Source organism: Rousettus aegyptiacus, unplaced genomic scaffold (genome assembly GCF_014176215.1).
Source record: "Rousettus aegyptiacus isolate mRouAeg1 unplaced genomic scaffold, mRouAeg1.p scaffold_m13_p_5, whole genome shotgun sequence".
Taxonomy (NCBI): Eukaryota; Metazoa; Chordata; class Mammalia; order Chiroptera; family Pteropodidae; genus Rousettus; species Rousettus aegyptiacus.
Window position 1 is genome coordinate 95,726,216 of NW_023416308.1, and position 22,976 is coordinate 95,749,191.

At 34.3% G+C, this 22,976-nt stretch overlaps 1 protein-coding gene across 4 annotated transcripts in view; it reads left to right on the forward strand.

Moving 5' to 3' along the window:
* METTL15 (methyltransferase like 15) overlaps positions 1-22,976 on the forward strand; it is a 159,646-nt gene that overhangs the window by 119,724 nt on the left and 16,946 nt on the right. For 2 of the 4 annotated variants that reach the window (XM_036221684.1, XM_016122994.2), the window contains exons 4-5: positions 2,923-3,114; positions 6,579-6,757. In XM_036221684.1, the coding sequence (XP_036077577.1) occupies positions 2,923-3,114; positions 6,579-6,757 (371 nt within the window). Of the gene's footprint in view, positions 1-2,922; positions 3,115-6,578; positions 6,758-7,051; positions 11,459-11,486; positions 11,922-22,976 lie in introns of those variants that run through there. The other 2 variants (XM_036221683.1, XM_036221686.1) reach the window with 2 other exon arrangements.

Consider the following 22,976-nt stretch of genomic DNA (forward strand, 5'->3'; position numbering starts at 1 on the left):
CATCCATACTTTATTGTTCCATTTCCAGAGCACAGACAAAGTAGATTTAGCATTGTTCTTAAGGGCCCTGGGATTTCTGGAATGGTAAAGGAGCATTGGCTTCATCTTCAAGTTACCAGCTGCATTAGCCCCAACAAGAGAGTCAGCCTGTTCTTCAAAGCTTTGAAGCCAGGAATTGACTTCTCACAAGCTATGAAAAACCTAGATGGCATCCTCTTCTAATATAAGGCTGTTTTTTTCTATATTTAAAATCTGTCATTTAGGGTAGCCACCTTCATTAATTATATTAGCTGCAGCTGCATCTTCTGGATAACTTGCTATATCTTCCACATCAGTATGTGCTGCTTCACCTTGCACTTTTATGTTATGCTAGCTTCAAACTTTTCTTCTTCAGCTTCCTTATCTCTTTTAGCCTTCATGGAATTCGAAGAGCATTAGGGCGAATACATTTTGGCTTAAGGGAATTTTATGGTTAATCTTCTGTCCAGACCATCAAAACTTTCTCCATATAAGCAATAAAGCGGTTTTGCTTCCTTATTCTTTTCGTTTTCACTGTAGTACTACCTTTAGTTTTTTTTTCAAGGACTTTTCCTTTGCCTTCACAACTTAGTTGTTTGGTGCAAGATGCCTAGCTTTCAGACTGTCTTAGCTTTTGACATGCTTTCCTTACTAAGCTGCATCATTTCTAGCTTTTCATTTAAAGTAAGAGGTGTATAACTCTTCCTTTTACTTGCACACTTAGAGGCCATCGTAGAGTTATTGGCCTAATTTCAATATTGTTATGTATTGTGGAATAAGGTGATCCAAGGAGCAGTCAGAACACACACACATTTCTGAGTTAAGTTCATCATCTTACATCAGCACAGTTTGTGGTACCCCAAAACATGATAGTAACATCAAAAAATACTAATCACAAATTACTGTAACGAATATAATAATAATGAAAAAGTTTGAAATAGTGTGAAAAATTAGCAAAATGTGACAGACACAAAATGAGCAGATCTTTGGGAAACATGGCATTGATGGACTATCTTGATGCTGGGTTGCTACAAACCTTCAATTTGTAAAACACTATAATATCTGCAAAGTGTAATAAAATGAGGCATGCCTGTACAGCCATAGCAATTCATTTGTCTCTCCACTGTCAGCACTCATCAGGTTGTTATGCAAACTATTTATTTATACACCTTTTCTTTTTGCCTCAAAGCTCAGAAAGCCATACTTTATTAATATTTTTTATTAATCTTCATATACCTCTGAAGAGCATAATTCCTGACACGTAGCAGGTATTCAATGAATATTTAGTGAGTAAATCTGAAGAGCACTTTCTTCATCAGAATTTGAGAAAAAAAATAGCAATGAGCTGTGAAATTCTCCTTAAGCAACATAATCTATAAGTTAATATCATAAATATAAATTCTTCAACACTGTTGAAATCCACACTTACCCCACCCACCTGTAGATGGAAGAAATGAGGTTTTGGGAATGTTGCCCACTTTTTTCTTCTTATTCTCCTTCCAAAATGCATGCCAGTTGCCCTAAGGCTTCTGAAGAACCCTGAAGGCAGCATCTCAGTTCATGTAGGAAGGAGAGTTAGTATAGCTGTAAGGTGATCCCAATTTCTTGCCTGTCTGTTGATTAAGCTCCATTCACTTCAAAATCCCTGCTGAGAGCTAAAACACTGCTTTTGCAGAAGGCACTTATTTTAGTCATAGTTTCATTCTTCAAGTTTGCAGCTTCACAGCACTCCTATCCTAGATTATGAGAAAAATATGGAGAAAGCTAAAATGGTTGGCATGAAGACATTCAACATATCTTTTTTGTGTGTATGATTCCTGTTTTATTACTTATGCTATTTAAATTGACTTATTAAATTTATTTTTTTCAAGTTTTATTGAGATAATATTTGACATATAGCACTGTATAAATTTAAGGTATACAGCATAGTGATTTGACCTACATATGTTGTGAAATGATTACCACAATAAGTTTAGTTAATATCCATCATCTCACATAGAAACAAAAAAAAGAAAATATGTTTTTTCCTTGTGATGAGAACTCTTAGTTATTTCCTTAACAACTTTTATGTACAACAAAAATCAGTGTTAGCTAGTAATCGTGTTGTATATTACATCCCTAGTACTTATTTATCTGGAAGTTTTTAGCTTTCAACGACTTTTTTCCAACACGCGCGCACACACACCACCACCACCACCACCACCACCACCACCACCACCACCACCACCACCACTTCTTTATCCATTCATTCACTGATGGACACTTAAGTTGCTTCTGTGTCGTAGCTATTGTAAATAATGCTTTTATGAATGTGGGGGTGCAGATATCTCTTGTGTTTTTGTTTCCCTTGGATATATTGTCAGAAGTGGAGTTGCTGGATCATATGATAGTTCTGTTTTTAATTTTTCGAAGAACCTTCATACTGTTTTCCATCGAGGCTGTACCAATTTACCCTTCCACCAACAGTGCAAAAGGGTTCCCTTCTCACCACATCCTCACTAGCATTTGTTATCTCTAAATTTATTCATTTGATAGATTTGCATATGCTTCTTTTTTTGACCCAGAGATTTAAGAATTGTTTTAAAGAAAAAGTGAAAGACCTGGACTGACAAAAGAATTTTTCTAATTCATAAACTTATTGTATACCTTCACAAATGTATAAAATAAATTGTGTTTATTAGGAAGAATAAAATTACGTTAAAGCACCTCTGGTGTTGAAACCAAAGACGTAGAATCACCTTAGCCATGTCTTTATATAGTACTATGCATGTGCTTGGCACTTAGTAAATATGTATTGGTTAAACAATTTAATAATAAGATGTGCTTCATTCCATTGATCATGGGCCTTAAGAAAGATTTTAACATAACAATAATGTTATCTCTGTCTCCTGGGTTTATTCACAGTAAACAGATCCGAGCTATACTAGGCCAGTTTAGCCAGGCAGAAGCCTTATTAATGAAAGCTGGAGTGCAGCCAGAGACTTTGGATGGAGTCCTTTTGGATCTTGGATGTTCCTCCATGCAGCTTGATGCTCCTGAAAGAGGTTTTTCCCTTCGGAAAGATGGCCCCTTGGACATGAGAATGGATGGTGACAGGTGAGTATTGATAAAGCATTTCTCCTCACAACAAGAAATCAATTTCTCAAAAGCACTTTGAATTTAATTCCCTTTTAAGACTGCAGAATTCCCATTACTTGCCCGCGCCTAACACTATCCATATATAATAAGTCAGTTTTGTTTGCTACTCATTATAGTTTTTAGTGTTTCTCTAGATTTGGGATTCTAAAAGAAAAATCATTGCTGTCTTTACACAGAATAGTGAAGAGGATAACTTCAGGTTGATTATCTTTTTTACAGATGCAGTGTGAGCTTTTAGACTACTAATAATATTGATAAATATGATACTGAAACAATGGTTTCATTTTTATGCAGGCCCAACTATGTCTCTTGTGTGAAGTAAAAGGAACTACATTTAATGCATATTCTTTTAAATACTGCATAAAAGTCAAAATCCTAGTGGTCATCATTTGTGTATTTTCCCTATCTCTTATACAGTTACTTTGGTTCCACCTTTTTCAGAAAAACTGCAACTCATGGTACTATATCAAACAGTTTTCTTCAGACGATATACCTCCTCTTCATCCCTAACCACCCTGGGGATATTAGCGTTTGATCTCCATTATCCAAGTAGGTACATTTATATTAAATAACACAAAGAGGATCACATTCTAGGAAAGTATAGGATAATTTTTTTCAAATCTAAATTAATTTTAAAGACTTAGATTAGCACCTGTCTGTGTGCCCAACAATTGCCCAGAGACTGTCCGGCCTGTACTTAAAAAGTTTAACCATGCCCTTCTCCTTCATTTCATGTCCCCATCACCACTACCACCAAATTATGTATGTTGTTCTTACCTTTGTGAAGCTTATCTTCTAAGGAGAACAATACACTTTATTCAGTTTTGTTACTGATCTATGATTCTACACCTGCAAAAACATTTCTACTGAAACAAATAAGTTTTCCAAAATTTCTTCTAATCTATGGGAATAACTAATATATAGGAAGTTTAAAGTCTCATTTAAGTCAACAAATTAATATTGAGTTGACTTTAACTTCTTTCCCACAAACTGCTCTATCCTGTGGTTATTATTTACATAAAGCCTTTTTCCCCCATGTTTTGATATGATCTGTTACCCGAGATTGTGACCTATACCTGTTAGAATCTTTTTGTTCTGAGTCTTATACTTTCTTTTGCACAAGGTGACATTCATAGATTGAAGAATGTGATCATAAAAGAAAATAATAAAAATCCTTTAAAAGCCAGTGACTAATAGTAAAGGTCAAATATCTTCTCATGTTTGAAGACTGAGGTTGTTGTGCAGAGGTAGTAAAATGTCAAGCAAATTTCTCCTGTTCTTTTGTCTTGCTAAGGAGGATGCCTTCTGAAATACAATGGCAAAGCTTTTAGTTAATAGTAGTAAATTCTCATATTGTTAATGTAAAGACTTATCAGCAAATCCTAGTCTGAGACTCAGGGTTCCCAAGGTTCTCCTCTAAGAACTGGAAAATAAGATTCCCCTTAAGAATTAAACTTTAAAACAATACATAATGCTCCCAACAATTCAGTGAGGTAAGCATTATTTCATTCCAGGTTAGAAATTCAGGCTAATAGGTTAAAAGGTTTATCCAATATGAATTGCAAGGCCAGGATTCTAATGTAGGTCAATTTGACTCTAAAGACCAAGTCTTTATCTTTAAAGCTATTATTGAAGGAGCATAGCTTATTGAGATGGAAACAGGGCTACCTTCTAGGATGTTCATTGGCCTAGGGGTGCCATGGAAGTCAAAAATAAATAAAAACAAAAATAAAACCAAGGGTCGCAGGTTCTGAAATGCACGGTTTGAGAGAGAGAGAGAGAGAGAGAGAGAGAGAGAGAGAGAGAGAGAGAGAGAGAGAGAAAGATATAGAGAGAGGTGGAAGTCATGTCATGGCAAAATAGGGAAGAACAACAAAAATTTCTCCTGAAGGCACAACACATGTTAACAATGTTCAGTGTAGTATGTTTAAGGAGGAATTTGGGTGTTACTTGGCAACCCCACTCTGATTTGATCTTCAGGTCTTAAAGCTACCATATCCTTGTTACTTAACATCCCCATAACATGGTATCAACAACCAATCCAACACAGTAACCGTACTATTAGCAGAGCTATCTTTCTAATAAGTAGAGTCTCAGTTAGCTTATCACTTAGAATTCCTTGACCCATTTCTCTAAAGTAAGGTAAACTTGAATTGTCTGACAGAGTAAATGTTATTTCCTGCTACTACGATTAATTTTATTTGGCCAGAGGTTAGTATTTTGTTTTCACCTGAAATTATAATCTAGACTTGTTTAGTATTGCTTGCTGATTAATGAGTCTTACCCCATGGTATCTTTTGTCATGGAGATAGGAGCCAATATTGTTAAACATTTGAAGTAATATACATTATTTGTATTGTTAAACATTTGAAGTAATATACATTATTTGTATTAGTTTTTGTGAGAGAAACTGACCAGCAGTATCTTCTTACACAGTAGTCCCCCCTTAGCCCCCATTCACTTTCCACAGTTTCAGTTAACTGTGGATCACCTACAGCCTGAAAATATTAAAAGGCAAATTCCAGAAATAAGCAATTCATAAGATTTAAATTGTGTGCCATTCTGAGTAGCATGAAGAAATCTTGTGGTGTCTCACTCTGTCTTACCTGGGATGTGAATCATCCCTTTGTCCAGCATATCCATGCTGTATATGCTTCTCACCCATTAGTCTCTTAGTAGCCATCTGGGTTATCAGATTGACTGTCACAGTATGGCATAGCTTGTGTTCATGTAACCTGTATTTTACTTAATAAGGGCCCCATAGTGCAAGAGTAGTGATGCTGGCAATTTGGATCTGCCAAAGAGAATTCACAAAATGTATGGTGTATGTATAAAGCAAAACATAGTATATATAGGTTCACTACTTTTCGTGGTTTCAGGCATCTGCTAGGAGTCATAGAACATGTTCCCTGGGATGAGGGAACTTGCTAAATTCCATTTGTGCTTCTATATAAGTAGTTGGTTACTTGACAGTCTAAGATTTACTTAAGTTCCTGAGATCTAGGCTCATTTAAATATCAGTGAGTAAGCCTTATATCTTTTATATTGAAAAAAAAAAATTCAAGCAGTTATTTAAATTTTGATCAAACTAAATCCAAACAGTTTCATTGTTTTAGTTTAGGGAAACTCTGCTTGAGCAATAATAACCTCTTCGTGAATTAAAGGTTAGTAAAATATTTTAACTTCCTGGTGGCCTTGACCTTGATGAATGTCATACACAGTCCCCACTTACCATAATGATGAGTATTTGAAATGGAAAACCTATTTCCTTCGTGTAAGATTTCAGTCTCCAACTTTAAAAATCTCAGAAGCTTTCTTAGACTATGTGTGTATGCTTGACTTTATGTCTCAATACTCTGAAGTTTCACCTCTTGTCAATTAAAACTGACGTCAATGAACTAATTGGTTTTTCTTGTGCGTAGGTACCCTGACATGCCCACCGCAGCTGATGTTGTGAACGCTTTAGATCAACAGGCACTTGCATCCATCCTGAGAGGATACGGGGAGGAGAAGCATGCCAAGAAAATAGCTTCAGCAATCGTTCAGGCACGCAGCGTCTACCCCATCACCAGAACCCAGCAGCTTGCCAGCATCGTCGCAGGTATCCTCATTAATTCTGAACAGTATCTGAGAGAGGGGGGAAAAAAAAATATATATATATATATTTTTTTTTTCTTTTAACGTGGATATATACGTATATCCCAAATTCCCAGAGGGATTCATTTGTACTTGAAATAATGCAGGATAGAATCTTGCCTATCATTCTCTTATGCCACTTTCCTTTTCTTTTGCAAGCTTCCCCACCAACATCTCTCCTCCACACACAATTAAAAAAAAAATACTATAGTTTGCTATAGTTTAATAATAGATTTTTTTTCTTTTCTTTTTGCACAAGGTAAGTTATCATTTGTGCCTACCAAGGTGAAACATGGAATGACAAGAGAAGAATTTCTTGATTCATCACAGTGGTTGATAAGCATCCTGTATAAGATCTGATATTACCTCTCAGTTTCACATTTCTGCATTTTAATGTTTTGGACAAAAGGAGAATTGCATTGCCCAATTGCTAAAATAAAATCCAGTGACTCATACATCTATTCTAAACAACCAGCTAACAAAGGGTATGTGATGTATAGGTTATTCCACTTTGTGAATGCTAACTAAATCAGCCTGAGGGCCTTATTGAAACATTTTATCTTTTTTGCTGTTTGCCATCATAAACCTCTTGAACCTAAGTCTAGCTAGAAGGAGCTTTATTATAGCCTTTCTGTTTGAAGCCAAAGTTGTTTCACAGCTGTGTTCCATGATGAAAGTTTTCCAAGGCAAAAATACAACTCCTGCAGTTATTTAACAGAATTCCAATGATAAATTCTTTGTCTTATTGGGCCATCTGAAACTCTACATCATTTTTATTTACCAAATATATTAAGATTTCTTTTCAGTAGTTCAAGTTAAGTTATTTAAGTAGCTAAAGAAGTAGGGAAAAGGAATATTGATGTAGCTTATAGAAAGAACTTGTATTGCCTCTAAATATTATCCTTATAGTTTAAGGAATAAAACTTAATTATAAATTCATACAGATCAAGATTTAGCAATCATGTAGCAATTGTTTTATGATGTAGTTCAATAAGACTATATTCTACCTAGTTATGATAATAAAATATAGAGTTGATCAAGTCCTTAATATTTAAGCTGCATACCTCAAGGCCCAAGCAACTTATAGTCGAGCAATTTACTTTAAACAAGTAATTGCAGAATTCTTATAGGTTATGTGAACGTAAAATATTCCATGGTATTTTCCCCCAAAAGAATTTATACTAGCAGGCTAACATTAAATGCATCCTCTGTTCTCTGTCCCTTTTTTCCCCCCACTTCATACTCACTAACATGTTTGTTTCACCTTATCCTTTCTGTCACTTTTTAGCTCTGTGCGTTGTCCTCTGTCTTTCATATTGGAAAGAAGAGCAGTGAGAAGTCACATTTTTTATTTGCAAGAAAATCCAGAATTTCTAGTGCAGAAAATAAGGCCATCCTAGAGATCATCTAGTCAAAAAACCTCATCTGATAACTGAAAAAAACTTGAGGCTCAGAGAGTATCAATAGTTTCTTCAAGGGTACAACCTAATTAACACAAAGTTAGTACTAAACTAGAATTTGGAAGCTCATGAATTTGACATATAGTTGGGAATCTACCGTTAAGAAATTAAGTTAACTTTTCTGACTCAAGATCTTAATTTGCAAACTTGGGGAAATAACACTGTGGCATTAGATAGAAATTATATGAAGATGTAGAATAGGAACAAATAAGTATTTTTAGAAAGAGTTGATATAAAAAAAACAGGGCTATGACAAATGATATAGTAAAAGTGAAAATATTTATACATGTTTATGTGAAACCCTATTTTAGTAAATGCCACTAAAAGACTGTGTTTTCTATAATTAGTCCATTTTTTATGGTCAGATCAGCCCATAATAATAAAACTTTATTGATGATTATATAGTTCTTTGGAAAGGGAAATATATAGAAACAATAGACTTCCATTTTGTGCTCATTTATTTTAAAAAAGTAATTTGGGAGAGGCTGCTTTGTACCAGGCATTACACAGAAGTACTAAAGATAGAATGGGGAGTGAATCAGATAGAGTCTCTGTGTTCACAAGCTTACTAACATGTGACTGAATAAAAATGTGGTGTAGTAAACCTAGACTTATGGTGGAAACCCTTTTATTTATTGTAGTTTTAAGTTATGATTGTGTGGCTAATAGAAAAAGTTGATAAAAATGTAGAAGTATAGGACCTATACATGTACACATATATATGGACCTGCTTAGTTCCTGATTGAAGTTCCCCCATGTCTATTCTTACATAAGCCTCACACATGATACCTCTTCCATAAGCTCTGATTTTACTTTTATTCCAATAAAAGAAGAATTTAAAGGCACTTACAAAGCAATCTTAATGAGCATATTCTATAGATTTTCATTATTTTTCAGTCTTTTATAATTATGTCGCCCCTATCAAACTTGATTGCGTTTTTTATGTGATGCATCCTTATCAGGAGTTCCCAAAGTTTCCAGCCTGGCGCTTATGGAAACAGCAGCTGCCTTTCCATTTGCGTTCATACTTCACCAGTTTATATACTATTTGATTAAATCACATGATGACAATAGTAGGTGTTCTGGACTATAAATGTGTAGCTCTTCTGGTGAAAGCAGAACTGTATAGAATGCTAAAGAGAAGAATACTATCCTGAGATCATTTGTTTAACAGAGAAAGGGATGAATCTGTCAACTCCATTAAATAGAAGACATTTGAGAGAGCTACTTCAAGGAAGTACAGGAAGCGATAGAGGGCCCACGAAGATTCTTGTATTAGTTTCCTAGTGCTGCCATAACAAAGTACCACATATACTCGGAGGCTTAAAACAACCAAAATTTATTCTTTCAGAGTTGTGGAGGCTAGAAATCCAGAATCGAGGTATCATCAGGGCTTTAAGGAAGAATGCTTCCTTGACTATTGCTAGTGTCTGGTGGTTGCCAGCAATCTTTGATGTTCCTTGGCTTGTAGATGTATCACTAAGTCTCTGTCTCCATTGTCACATGGCGTTCTCCCTGTGCATCTGTCTTTGGGTCAAAATTTCTCTCTTATTAGAAGGATACCAGTCATTGGATTTAGGGGCCATCATTATCCAGTATGTCCTCGATGTAACTTGATTGTATCTGCAAAGACCATATTTTAAAATAAAGTCAACATTCACAGGTTCCTGATAGACATGAACGTTGGGGGACACTATTCAACCCAGTATAATTCCTAAGCCGTATCTTTATTTAACAAACAGGTATTTTGGCAGGTTATAATATACAGTGACTATATTTGAATGACTTTTCTTATACTAAATATGTTCAAGATTATCAAGTGCCCTGGAAGTTATGCCACTGTTCCTGACACATAGTAAAACCTGTATATTGGTGGAAATAAAAATCACTTCCTTTGCTTGCAGAAAGCTAATTATTCATTAAGACAAGGAAGACCACCACACTCATAGCCACAATTTGTATACATAATGAAATTGTATGATAATTCAAGAGATTAAGCTGTCATTTGTAAAAACTAAACCCTGGTGCCTTTTGCTAGTAAAAATAACTACAGTTCGAGTACCCTTCCATATTGTGGGAGCTCCAGATGACAGGTTCGAGGCACCACATAGGAACAGAATGCTTAAAAATACCATGAATTACCTTGTAGATTACCAAATCAATAATTTATAAGGTAATTATAAAACAATCTATATGACTTCACTGTTCATATGCACTAGCCAGAAACTTTAATATAAATATTTAACACATATTCATTGTTATATAGTGTTCCCTCCAAAAAATATTTATAAATAATAAATCATATTTTCTTATGCATAATTTCTATTCTAATACAGTTGTTGAATGTTAACAAGTTGTGTAATACTGTAAACAGTTAAAGAGTTAGATTTATGAAATCTAAGAGATGAAAATAGCCCAAGGGACTATTTTGTTCATCACCTCTAATAAATGGTCATCTAACCTTAGCCTTTTCATCTCCATCTCTCTTTCTCCCCATTGTATTTCAGTGAAGAGGAACACATTTCAGCATGAAATTGCTAGTTCCATAAATACAGACCTAAAGACTTTGGAAAGGATGGATTCCTTAAAATAAAGTCTAAATTCCTTGACATGGTTTGCAGACCTTTTCACGAACTGGCTTCTACTTGCCTTTTCATCTCTCACTCCCCATAATAATCTCCGTTCCAGGCATACTCAAATTCTTGTAGTTTTTCCAGCACACCAGAGTGACTCACTCACTTGCAGGCCTTGGATATTAACATTAACATGAAGTGTCCTACACCTACCCTTTCCTGTGGCTAATGCCAGCTCATCCTTGTGAGCTTGGTTGAAATGTCGCTTCCTCCAGGAAGCTTTCCAGCCCTGCACAGATTAGTTGAGATGCTGTCCTTCATGCTCCCATTGCACTGCATTTTCCTGTCGTCATACTCATGCTGTTCTTACTACTTGTTTACTGTTTAACTTTCCCCCTAGACCTGTACTGTTCATTACAGTTGTCACTAGTCACATGTGTCTGTGTAGCTCTTAAAATGTGGCTACTCCAAATTGAGAGGTTCCATATATGTAAAATTCACCAGATTTTGAGATTTAGTTTGGGAAAAAATTGAATATATCATAAAAAATTCACGTTTATTATATGCTAAAATGGTAATGTTTTCAATGTTATTAGATTAAATACACTGTTAAAGTTAACTATACCTGTTTTTTTTTTTTATTCTTTTAACATGACTGTAGAAAGTTTTAAATTCATGGACCACATTATATTCGTGTTGGACAGCACTGCTCTAGGCGACAAGCACGGAGAGGGCATTGCTTTGCCACTCATACATCACCGTGCCCCCAGTTTCATCGCTTGGAAGGCGTTTGGGAGCTACTTTTACAAGGTTAATATATGGAATAAGGAAAACACACACATATAAGGAAATTTCTGCTTTTATAAAGTTTATATTTGGTGAAATAACATCAATGTTAGTAAAAAAAATGAGGTTCAGTCTTAAAAACCGTGACTCTCCCATACCAATATGATCTAACAACATTAACACTAAAGTAAATTAGAAAAACGCATTACCCCCTTATACTTTAGTTAATTTACCTTTAAGGTGAAATGATATCTAACCATCCCTTATTCTTTCTATGAAGAAAAATAATATTCTGATGAAATATTTTTATTAATTAAAAATCTTTAATTGGAACTAATACATATAAAAACTTTCAAGCTCTTTAGGAAAAAGAAGACTTATGCAGTTAATTCTGAAAAAAAAAAGGCTGTGATCTAGATTTCACAGAATTAATGTATATTTGATTTGTGTAGACTCAAAAATGAGATTGGTTCTAGACATCTCTTTAAATAAAGAAGTCTGATTATTTTCCTCAAGAGGGTGTCTATATTTTTTATTTGAGGTAGTCCATATTACATTGCTCTTTCTATTCTCTGGATACATCAAGGAAATCATTTAATTTTAATTATTAACTTAAATTTAGTTTAATGAAAAGATCTTAGTTCAAGTGTTGATCCTACAACTTGATTTCTATGTGAATTTGACAGTTCTAGACCACATCCTTTTTATCCGGAAATGGAGGTGAATAATATTTATCATGATGATCATTGTTGTTTGGTTTAGCAAACATTAACCCTACTAATTATTTTTTGCTTAAATTGATATGGAAAATCATTTGCAAATTCTAAGCTTATGCCAAAATCAAAAAAATATGTCCATCACTTTTCAGATCATTAGAATTTAGATTCACAAAATAGATAATCAATTCATTGATAATCAAAAACTGACAGAAGACTTGTAATGTCAGTTTCTGAATGGAAAACAGGAGAGAGGGAAAGCTTCTTAGTTATGTTTGATTCCATTTGATTAAATGTATAGACATATTATTTCCTGACTGAAACTTTTATGTAACATTTATTCTGACTCATGAACTAAATAGATGACTAAAACTTAATAAGTACTTGTTGAACAAATAAATCAATAAAAATATATGCATATTCTCAGCCAAGTAAAATGGAAAAAAAGGAAAAAAAGTTTGAAGTTGTTAGGTGTTACTGAGAATCACTTGCACTCTGTCCTTCACATTGAAAGAGTGGGTGGGGTGGGACCTAAGGATCAAAGATCTCAGTATAAATTAAAGCAGCTTGAGGAATAAGTCAGATTCCTCAGGACACAAAATAAAAAAATCCTCACATTCTGTTTCTGGTTCTACCATTTGCTTGCTCTGTGAACTTGAGAATCTTCCCAGATCCTTATTTTCTCATCTGGAAAATAGGAATAAATAATTCTTGCTATGACCAATAAAAACATGAGATGATATACAGGAAAGTTCTCTATGAAATTTAAATATGCTTGTAAATACACTTGTAAGCATTTTGCTCGCCTCTCTATCCAGAACTGGGGTATCTAGAGAGCAAACAGGTGCACTAATCAGAACCCCAAGATGGCTTTCTACCCAGAAATACCTGTCCACAGCCAAACAGTGTGATCTGTGATAGGCTGATAGCTTCTTTCAAGTTGCCCTTCCCATAGGGGTTATGTGACTTTTTGAAAGGAAAATAATAATTATTTTCTGCATTGGTACATGTAAGGTGTATCTTTTCACAGCATTGATGCCTCAACTTGTATCAGAAATCACTATAACTTTTCAGCAAAGTTGAAATAAAAATAAAAGTAAAACATTCATTTAAAAATAATCATTTTAGTGGGATTTTAGTCATGGTATAGTAGAACATAAACTTTTTCCTGATGAAGTTAATCAGAAGAGTTTTCCATCACTTTATAGCTTTAATAATCTGCACGTTGCTTCCTCCATCTTCCCCCAAAAGCACTCTTTGATATTACCATAATTAAGAAATAAATAAAGATACCACAGAGTATGATTGTCACTCTGGTGGAAAATGGTATAGTCATACGTACTGTCAAATTTGAATGGCTCGCCAGTGAGCCATAGTTGTTATTGCCACTGCCTATGACAATGCGCTTATTCTTCTGTCATTTTAAATCTCTTGAGTTCAATCTGTTATACACAGTGTGTGTTCGTATGGTAACTTCATGCCAACTAAATTATCAAATGACATTTCATAAGTAAACTTATTTCTTATTTTAATAAGTAATCTTTCCAAGAAACATTCTGTACAAGAAGTCCAACTCAGAAGAAAATGAAATGTGAAAAAAAAGAAAGAAAAAACCTAAAACTCTTTTTTCTTCTGAAAAAAATCTGGCTAGTCTCAGTTTGGAGTACCAAGTGGAGACCTGGGATTGCTTCAATCCCAAGTGACTGTGGCCCAACCCTAATTTAATGATAATGATGATGATAAATGTTAACTAATACTTATTGAGCAAATATTAGGCACTATTCTAAATTATTTTCATATATTAACTCATTCAAGCACAACAGCCTATGAGGCAGGTACTATTTTTATCCCTATTTTACAGATGAGGAAACTAAAGCACAAAAAGGCTAGGTAATTCGTCTCTTGTCAAGTGGAGCTGGAATCAGAAGCTAGTAATCTTACTGTAAACCCTGTGTTCTTATTTACAACACTATTCTAGATCCCTTTCTTATAATTAAGATACATGTGGGAGACCATCGTACAAACAACTCACTCTTGCTATCTTGTGATAAGTGCTATGTGTAATAGAGCCATGAACAAAAAGGATGGGAACTCAAAGAAGGGAGCAGTTGATTTTGATGTGGTGGGAGGGATTTAGTTATTGAAGAAAGCGGTTGGATATATGTTACAGACATGGAGACCTTTGAGTAGGGTGGAGAAATGATGGCTATTTATAGAAAAGTCTCTGGCACCCAATAGAAATTCATTAATTGCAGAAATGAAAAAATGAATGAACAAATAGATAAAGAAGAAGGTAGGATTTCAGAGGGCTGAGAACAGAAAACAGACAATTTAGGGACCAATCCCAAGACTCAATACATTTCCTGATTCATGGAATTTTTGCATTATCTTGGTATCTGCTGTCATAAATGTGACCTTGAGTTGGGTTAGATTCTTCTTTATATAGTAATTAGTCATAACCAAGTCCTCTAGGTCTTCCTGATTTCAGCTGAATTTTCACACCTCTGCAAGTGAAAATTAAAGTGATGTGGTATTGTATGTTCTGCATATTATCAGTTTTCACATTGGTATTGATTTTGTAAAAATGTGTATAGTCTCTCCATTTCATTCTTCTCTATTAACTTACAAAAAAAGAGGAAAGATTATTTGTTCCTGTAACTAGTTGTTCAGAAGTTTTAAGAATTTGGTGGTCAATATTTAGAAGATTCTCCATTGGAGAATCAAGATCAAGTATTCTTACATCTTAATTGAACCTCCATTTTTTAAATTTATAGTGACATAATTCAGATCTTGTCTAGATGGTAGTAGGTATCATAACAAGCTTTGCTTTACTCCTCAAAATACTGAGAGAATCAACATTGTACAGCACCATTCCTAAAAGTAGTAGTTTAATACATTAACTATTATTTTTATATATTGGGAACGTTCTTTGAAGACAGCATCTGCTTTCATTTGCAAAGTTTAAAATATTCAAATCATGCCAGGAGAATGTCAAAGAAAGAGAACCCCAAATGTTAATAGGTTGTCAAAAATCAAAATGTTATATGTCTAGGTCTGGGAAGAGGAATAATGAATGAAAGAGTAATTTTGATATCCAAATGTTAATCATTATTAAAAATTAAGAATAATGCTTCCAAATTATTTTCTATCATCTGTTGCTTTGTGCTGAAGTTAAAAAATTATGAAATATCTGGAAAAGATGTTACTCAGAATTTTTAAAAAATGGTCTTTTTCTTATCGCTTTATTTTTTGCAAGAATATTAGCATTTTCACCATTTCCCAAACATTTTAATTTATTTTATTCCTGTAATGTTTACATTAGTATATATTACTTCACATATTTTAATAACTTGTTATTATTTCTCCCATGTTATAAACTGGAGAACAGAAAATTTCCCCTTACATTTGTTTTAATAGCATAGAGCACACAGTAAGCAATAGAAAATTTTTGTTGACTTTCTACATTTTCCAAATTATAATTATTCATTTGATTACTTTCTTATCATCTGGACTATCAACTCTATGAGATCAAGGATTAGGTATATCTTCTTTATCACTACATCCTCAGCCCTGATACAGAATGTGGCTTATAACAGATATTCAATTAATATTTCTCTTTTTAAAAAATGTACTATCTTAATTTTTAAGTGTACTGTTCAGTAATGTTAAAATTTTTCACACTGTTCTGAAACAGATCTCTGGAACTTCTTTGTCTTGCAGAACTGAAACTCTAGACCCATTAAATAACTCCTTTTTTCCTACCTCTCACCCAGTCCCTGGGAATCATCATTCTACTTTCTGTGCCTACAAATTTGACTACTTTAGATACCTCATATAAATGGAGTCATATAGTATTTGTCTTAATGTGACTGGCTTATTTCACAGCGTAATGTCCTCAAGGTTCATCCATGTTGTGTCATGTGACAGTATTTCCTCTGTTTTTAAAGTTGAATAATATTCCATTGTATATACATACCACATTTTGTTTATCCGTTCATCTGTCAGTAGACATTTGGATTGCTTCCACCTCTTGGCTATTGTGAATAATGCTGCTATGAATATGAGTGTGAAAACGTCTTTTTGAGACTCTGCTTTCAATTATTTTGGGTATGTACCCAGAAGTGGGATTGCTGGATCATGTGGTACTTTTATTTGTAATTTTCCAAGGAACTGTCATACTGTTATTCATAGTGATTATAACCAGTTTAGAATCCCAGCACTGCATGGGAATCCAACTTCTCCACATCCCTACTAACCTTATAATTTTCTTTTTTTTTTTTTTTGCATGTGTGTGTGTGTGTGTGTGTGTGTGTGGTGTGTGTGTGTGTGTGTGTGTGTGTGTGTGTGTGTGTTTGATAGTAGCTGTCAAAACATATAGACAAATGGAATAGCATAGAGAGCCCAGAAATAAATCCTCATGTATATGGTCTTCAGTACGGGTGCCAACACCATTCAATGGTCTCTTCAACAAATGGATATCCATCTGCAAACGAATGAATTTAGAAGCTTATCTTATACCACATACCAAAATTAATTCGGAATGGATTAAAGACCTAAACTAAAATCCTCAAAACCTAAGGGAAAACTTTATGACATTGGATTTAGCAATGATTTTTTGAATATGGCAAAAGTATAGGCAACAGAAACAAAATTAGACAATTTGGACCAAAAACTTTTGTGCATCAAAGGATACAATCAACAAAATATTTCTTGAATGAATAAATCATTAACCATTTCTTCATGAAACTTGTAGTGTTTAGAAAAATGGGTGAGGCTAGCGTCAACTCATAGAGAAAATCTTATAACAAATGAATTTTTTTGGCATATAGGCCCTTTCTGTTGTTAGGTAAACTCAGACCTATAATAATAATGGAAACTAATAATTTTCCTGATACTCGTAGTATCTTTCCTACTCTCTAAAGGGTAAATCAGGTTCAATATGTCATACAATGCTAGGTCAGTCTTCTATATTTTCGATTTTCTCATTACCAAGAAGGGAATTTGACCTAACATTGAGATAAGATACCTATTTCATAAACACATTACACATTCATTTAATCATCAAATATTTATTGAGTCCACTTTGTACTAGGTACTAATGAAAGCACGTAGTGACTAAGACAAAGCTTTCATCTTCTCAAAATTAACAAAAAAGATCTTTCTTAGATAGTCGTCTTCACAGTTAGTATTTACTTGACTATATCAACATTTATGGTTTCTTTTCTTAGCTTAAAATTCCCACTTCATTCTCCTTCTTACACAAGTACATATTTTCAGATATTTTCAGTGAGGCTCTGTGGGTGATGTATTCTCATACTTTGTCTAAATTTATCATTATTTTTACCTCATATTAGAATTATAATTTAGTTGGACATAGAGTCAAGAGGTTTATGATTATTTTCACTCAGTACTTTTAAGATATTTTATTGTCTCTTTTACTATGGTTGATGAAAAGTATAGTTGTCATTATTTCATAGTTGGTCTTTTTCTTTTTCTGGTACTCTTAAGATTTTCCTATCATTGATGTTTAATTGTGCTGTGCTTGGTTGTGACTTATTAATGAAACAAAATGAACTTCCTTAATATTGTTTAATTCTTAGAAATATCAGACATTATTTCTTCCCATATTTACTTTCTCCATTCTCTTGAGTCCTGTGTAACAGTTATTCACCTTATCTCTCAAATTTTCTATGTCTTTGTATTTCTGTGTGATAATAAAGGTAAGATCATTTTCTGGTTCACTAAGTCTTTCTTAAGCTGTAGCTAATCTGTTTAATTCATTTGTTGAGTTTTTAAATTCACTAATCATTCCTAATAGTTTAGAAATAATTTATGTATTTAAAAATAGATAATTATTTTTAATTAAAGTAATATTTAAAAATAAATATTTCTTTAAAAATCTTAAATATTTACTTAAAATAATTTATTCATTTATTACTCATTCTTTTATTAGAGTATTGATTATTTTAAATTTATGTAGAAGATATATGTAGTTATTTCATAATTGTGCTCATTCTATTATCTTCAGTTTTCCTATTTATTTCATCTGCTGATTTTATACACATGCATGCATAAATATATGTTACGAGCTTATCTTTAGTGGTTTTTACACACACATCCCCTTTGGTAACCCTGCCTATAATGTAATGTTTTCTTCTTCCTTTCTTCCCTCTTTCCTACCTCATCATCTACCAGCCAAGCAAAAAGTGTCGCTTTAGGGTCTTTTAGGTTGCAGAAGTCAAAGACACATTTAGGCAAATTTAAGTAATAAACGGTTATTATAAGCTATGCATGGTAATAAGGCATTATTACAAAACTGTTCATGTTAATAAGAAAGACGTTTATTTAAGCTGCATAGCCAAGTCTCTGAGAGAATAGAAGACAACTCAGAGGTTATTTAGGATGCTACACAACTTTGCAAGTAAACTATCATGTTGCAGCCTCAACAGGAATTATCTTCGACTCTCTGCTCTAGTACATTACCGTGATTTTGGTTTAGCTACTCTCTGTCTCTAAATTCTACAATTAGCTTTTTTCTAGAGTTATTATTTCTGCTTACTCAGATCTTTTATTGTTTTTACTGTCTCATGGTGTCTACCTACATATACTTTTACTGTGTGTTTTAGTTTTTGCTTCTTTTGTCAATTGCTTCTGTTTTTCTCCCTCCTTTCTCACTACCCCATCTCTTTCCCTGCCTAAGCTCCCTAAAATGAAGTATCTAATTTGTGCTTATCCTTAGCTCCATTTAAAATGGCTGCCATTGGATCATAGGGATTTACATAGAAATAGCATAATGACCGAAGCTTGAAGAACTGCCTAGGACAGTTCCACTCATATAATAGATTCCTCTTCAGGGTTCTAATTATATAAATAATGCTTCAAAGAAAAAGTAATTCTTGGAATCGGCTATAACTTGTTGTTAAGTTTATTTTTCCTTAAAAAAATTCATCTAATATTAACACAATAGGTCCTATAATTCAAGTCTTTTTTAGTAATGTTTTGTCGAGATAGTTGTTGTATAACTATTATATGTTACTAAAGAATGATACAACTTACAGTTTCCAACAATCTCTGTTGGCAGTGAATCTACCCCCAAAACAAATCCACTGTTCAAGATAAATGACCTTATTTTGAAACCCTCTTTTTTCACTGTCCCCACCAAAATAAAAGGCTACACTAAAACTTCTTCCTTTCTCTCTATAGAGTCACTTATAGCAGATTAATTAGATACAGAGAGAGAGACAGAGAGAGAAACAGAGAGAGAGAGACAGAGAGAGAGACAGAGACAGACAGGCCTCTGGCTTGGACCACATTTCCAGGTTTTGTGACCACATTTGCAGTGGCTTGCAGGGCATCTCCACCTGAATTTCTTATCAATACTATACTCTCAAAATGTGTAATATGACAACTTAATTATCTTCGCACAAAATCACCTTTTCTTCCTGGGTTTGTTGTGCATATGCTAATACCTGGCTTCCATTCAATTGCTGCCAGTTGACTGGCTGACCATCCACATCTGGCTTCTGACTCATACCAACATTGGTGGCTAACGAGCCTCCTCTAGCCCTAGTCTTGACCAACTTCTACTTTATCTTTTAACAGTCATCGCCGAATTCAATTATCCTTTCATCTTTGCTTTATTAACACAGGTATCTTTCACTTTGCATATTTAACTCTTCTTATAGAATACTGATCTTGTTCATTTCCTTGGGAATCTTGCAAAACCATTCTCCTCACCCAACCCAAGGTTCAGATTTTTATCACCACTTCCTATCATGTGTAATTTTCTGGAGTCTTAATTCTTACTCTGCCATTAATTGACTATTATTCAAGACAAGTCTCTCTTTCTCTCTGGTCCCAGTTTTTTTTTGTCGTTTTTGTTTTTTGTTTTTGGGGTTTTTTTTTTGTCTTGTAAACAGAAGGTTTATTAGACCACCCAATCTCTAATGTTTTATGAAACTATGACAAACTTCAGGGATCTCTTTGAATCATTTCTTTTTGATCCTTTCACCCAGTTTTCCACTGAATCAGTTTTTAAGTTCTGCCCTCGTTGTGCCTCTCAATTCAGTTCTCTCTTTTCCACACCTACCACCACCACTGCTAATCTCTTGCTTAGACTATTACAATAGCCTCCTGCTTTCATTCTCCCCACTCAACATTGACTCATACCAATATTGGTATGAGTCAGAAGCCAAATGTGGATGGTCAGCCAGTCAACTGGCAGCAATTGAATGGAAGCCAGGTATTAGCATATGCACAACAAACCCAGGAAGAAAAGGTGATTTTGTGCGAAGATAATTAAGTTGTCATATTACACATTTTGAGAGTATGGTATTGATAAGAAATTCAGTTGTTACACATGTTTGGGAATGCCTGCCCAGCCCACTCTCTTTCCTAGAAATTGCACAGACCGCTACCAATCCCTGATACCTGAAAAAGAAAGAACTAGACCTAGGCAGCCATGTTTATACCAGAAGTGACTAATTAGGTCATGTAAATTTGATTCTTCTCTCAAAGTATTGTCTCTGACTTAAACTACTGTAGAAATTTGTCCGTCTTTTATCTTCTCCATTGCAATGAAGCATGGCATGAAGAATATAGGCTTTAGAATCAGATATTGCTTCATTCAAATCCTGTTTTTGCTATTTAATGGTTATGTGACTTTAGCAAGTTATTTAATATCTTCATGCCTCAGTGGGAAAAACAGGCAATAAGCAAATAATTGTTCAAATAGATAGATCAAATAGATAGATAACTCATAGTCTTCTTTTTCTCTGCCTCTCTGTTTATACTTTTTCAGTACTATTTCTTCTTTCTCTGCTTGTGCCTTAAAGTTTTTTGTTTGTTGGGGGTTCATTCCTTGGTTCTCTTTTCACTATCCATATGATGTTGGGTTTCTATGTCTATTTCCACAGATCTGACATGAACTGTATGCCCATCTTCAGCTAAAATCTTTCTTCTGAACTCTATACCAATATTTGCGATAACTTTGTGAACATATCAATCTTTTTATCCCACAAACATAAAATTCAGTGTTCCAAACTCACCTTGCCTGAAGCCACTGATCCTTCTACTTTTTCTGTTTCCAGTGAACCTAATGACATTTACCCAAAAGCCCAAATCAAAACCTTCAAATAAACCCTGAGTCGAAGTGAAAAGGTACATCACTAAGACTTTGAAATCTGCTTCCTAAACGTCTCTTAAGTCCTCCTGGATGTTTCACTGTCATTGCTCTATTATAAGCCTTTATCATCTTTACCAGCATTATTATTTTAGTCTTTTAACTGGACTTTATACCTTCTGTTTCTCCCAACACTCTCCAACCCAAGCTCTATCATAGTTATATTTATAAAATATACTTAAGAGTTATATTTATAAAATACATATCTCATGATATTGCTTCTCTTCGTAAAGCCCTTCATAGGCTCCCTGTCATCTGTAGCACAAAAACTAAACTTCTCAACATGAAAAGCGAGGCCATCATTATCTGGCTTCTACCTGTCTTTTTAACCTAATTTCTCCACTGCCCTTCCCCCGCATGGCACTCCATGTCTCCATCAAACTGCTCACCATTCAGGTTCCTTTAGCTCACTCTTGGCTTTCTCACTCCCATCTTTTTGTATATGATCTTCCTCTGAAGGAGGTGTCCTTATTGCCTCTTCTTCCCCTCTCCCCCACAAAATAATCCCTCCTCTTCTTTCAAGACTAGGAGACTTACATACCATTGCTTTGGATCCTTTCTGAACTTTCCTTTTTACCATCTTCCTGATATTATTCACTTTTTCAGTGTCTGTTCATATATCTAATGAACATTTGCTTCTTTACACTTTGTCTACTTTATAAATTGTGCAACCTCTTCAAGGATAAACTGGTGATATCTAATGTACCTGAATAGCCTCAGCATCCATCTCTTAGGGAAAGTATCAAAGAGGTCAACAGACTGCACTAGAGAAAACAAGAACAATTGAGTCTGGTAAAATTGAAATGCCTCTATCATTCACTAGCTTTGTAAATTTGGATATTTATTACATTCTATGATTCTCTGTTTCTTCATCTGCAAAATATGAATGATAGCTGCCTCACAGGATTCTTATATAACTAAATCATATAATGTAATTTAAATGTCCAGTAGAGACCAATCACTAGTTTATTATCTTTTTCCAGCTTTTGTTGAATGAACACATAAAAATGAGAGAGTGAATGAGTGAGTAAACACATTTGAGTAAACAGAAAAAATACTGTAAAACTTTTCGTGATGGATTCACCAAGAAAGACTTCCTATACAAGCAGCCACTGCTTTGCTCTTTGAATGGATGGTTATGATGTCAGCAGGTAGAGATGTAGCAGCCCAGAAACTGGGAGCTGAAGCTTGAGAGGCAGTATGAGAAAGGGCTGAGACTGGGGAGAGCATTCCTTTTTTGTTGAAAACATTATTCTGTGCTGTTCCTTTACCCTTCTCCCCCTTCATATTTGTCACATTAAAGAATTCTAAGGATGGGCTGACTGCCAACTCTTTCAAGGTGCATCAGCATCTCATTAGCCAAGTGACAAGTTAGACCTCACACAATAAACTTGGATTTTGAAAAAAGAATATGAGTTCTTATTAATAATAATGTAAGTTATTAGTGTTGGATGGAAATTTCTGGCAT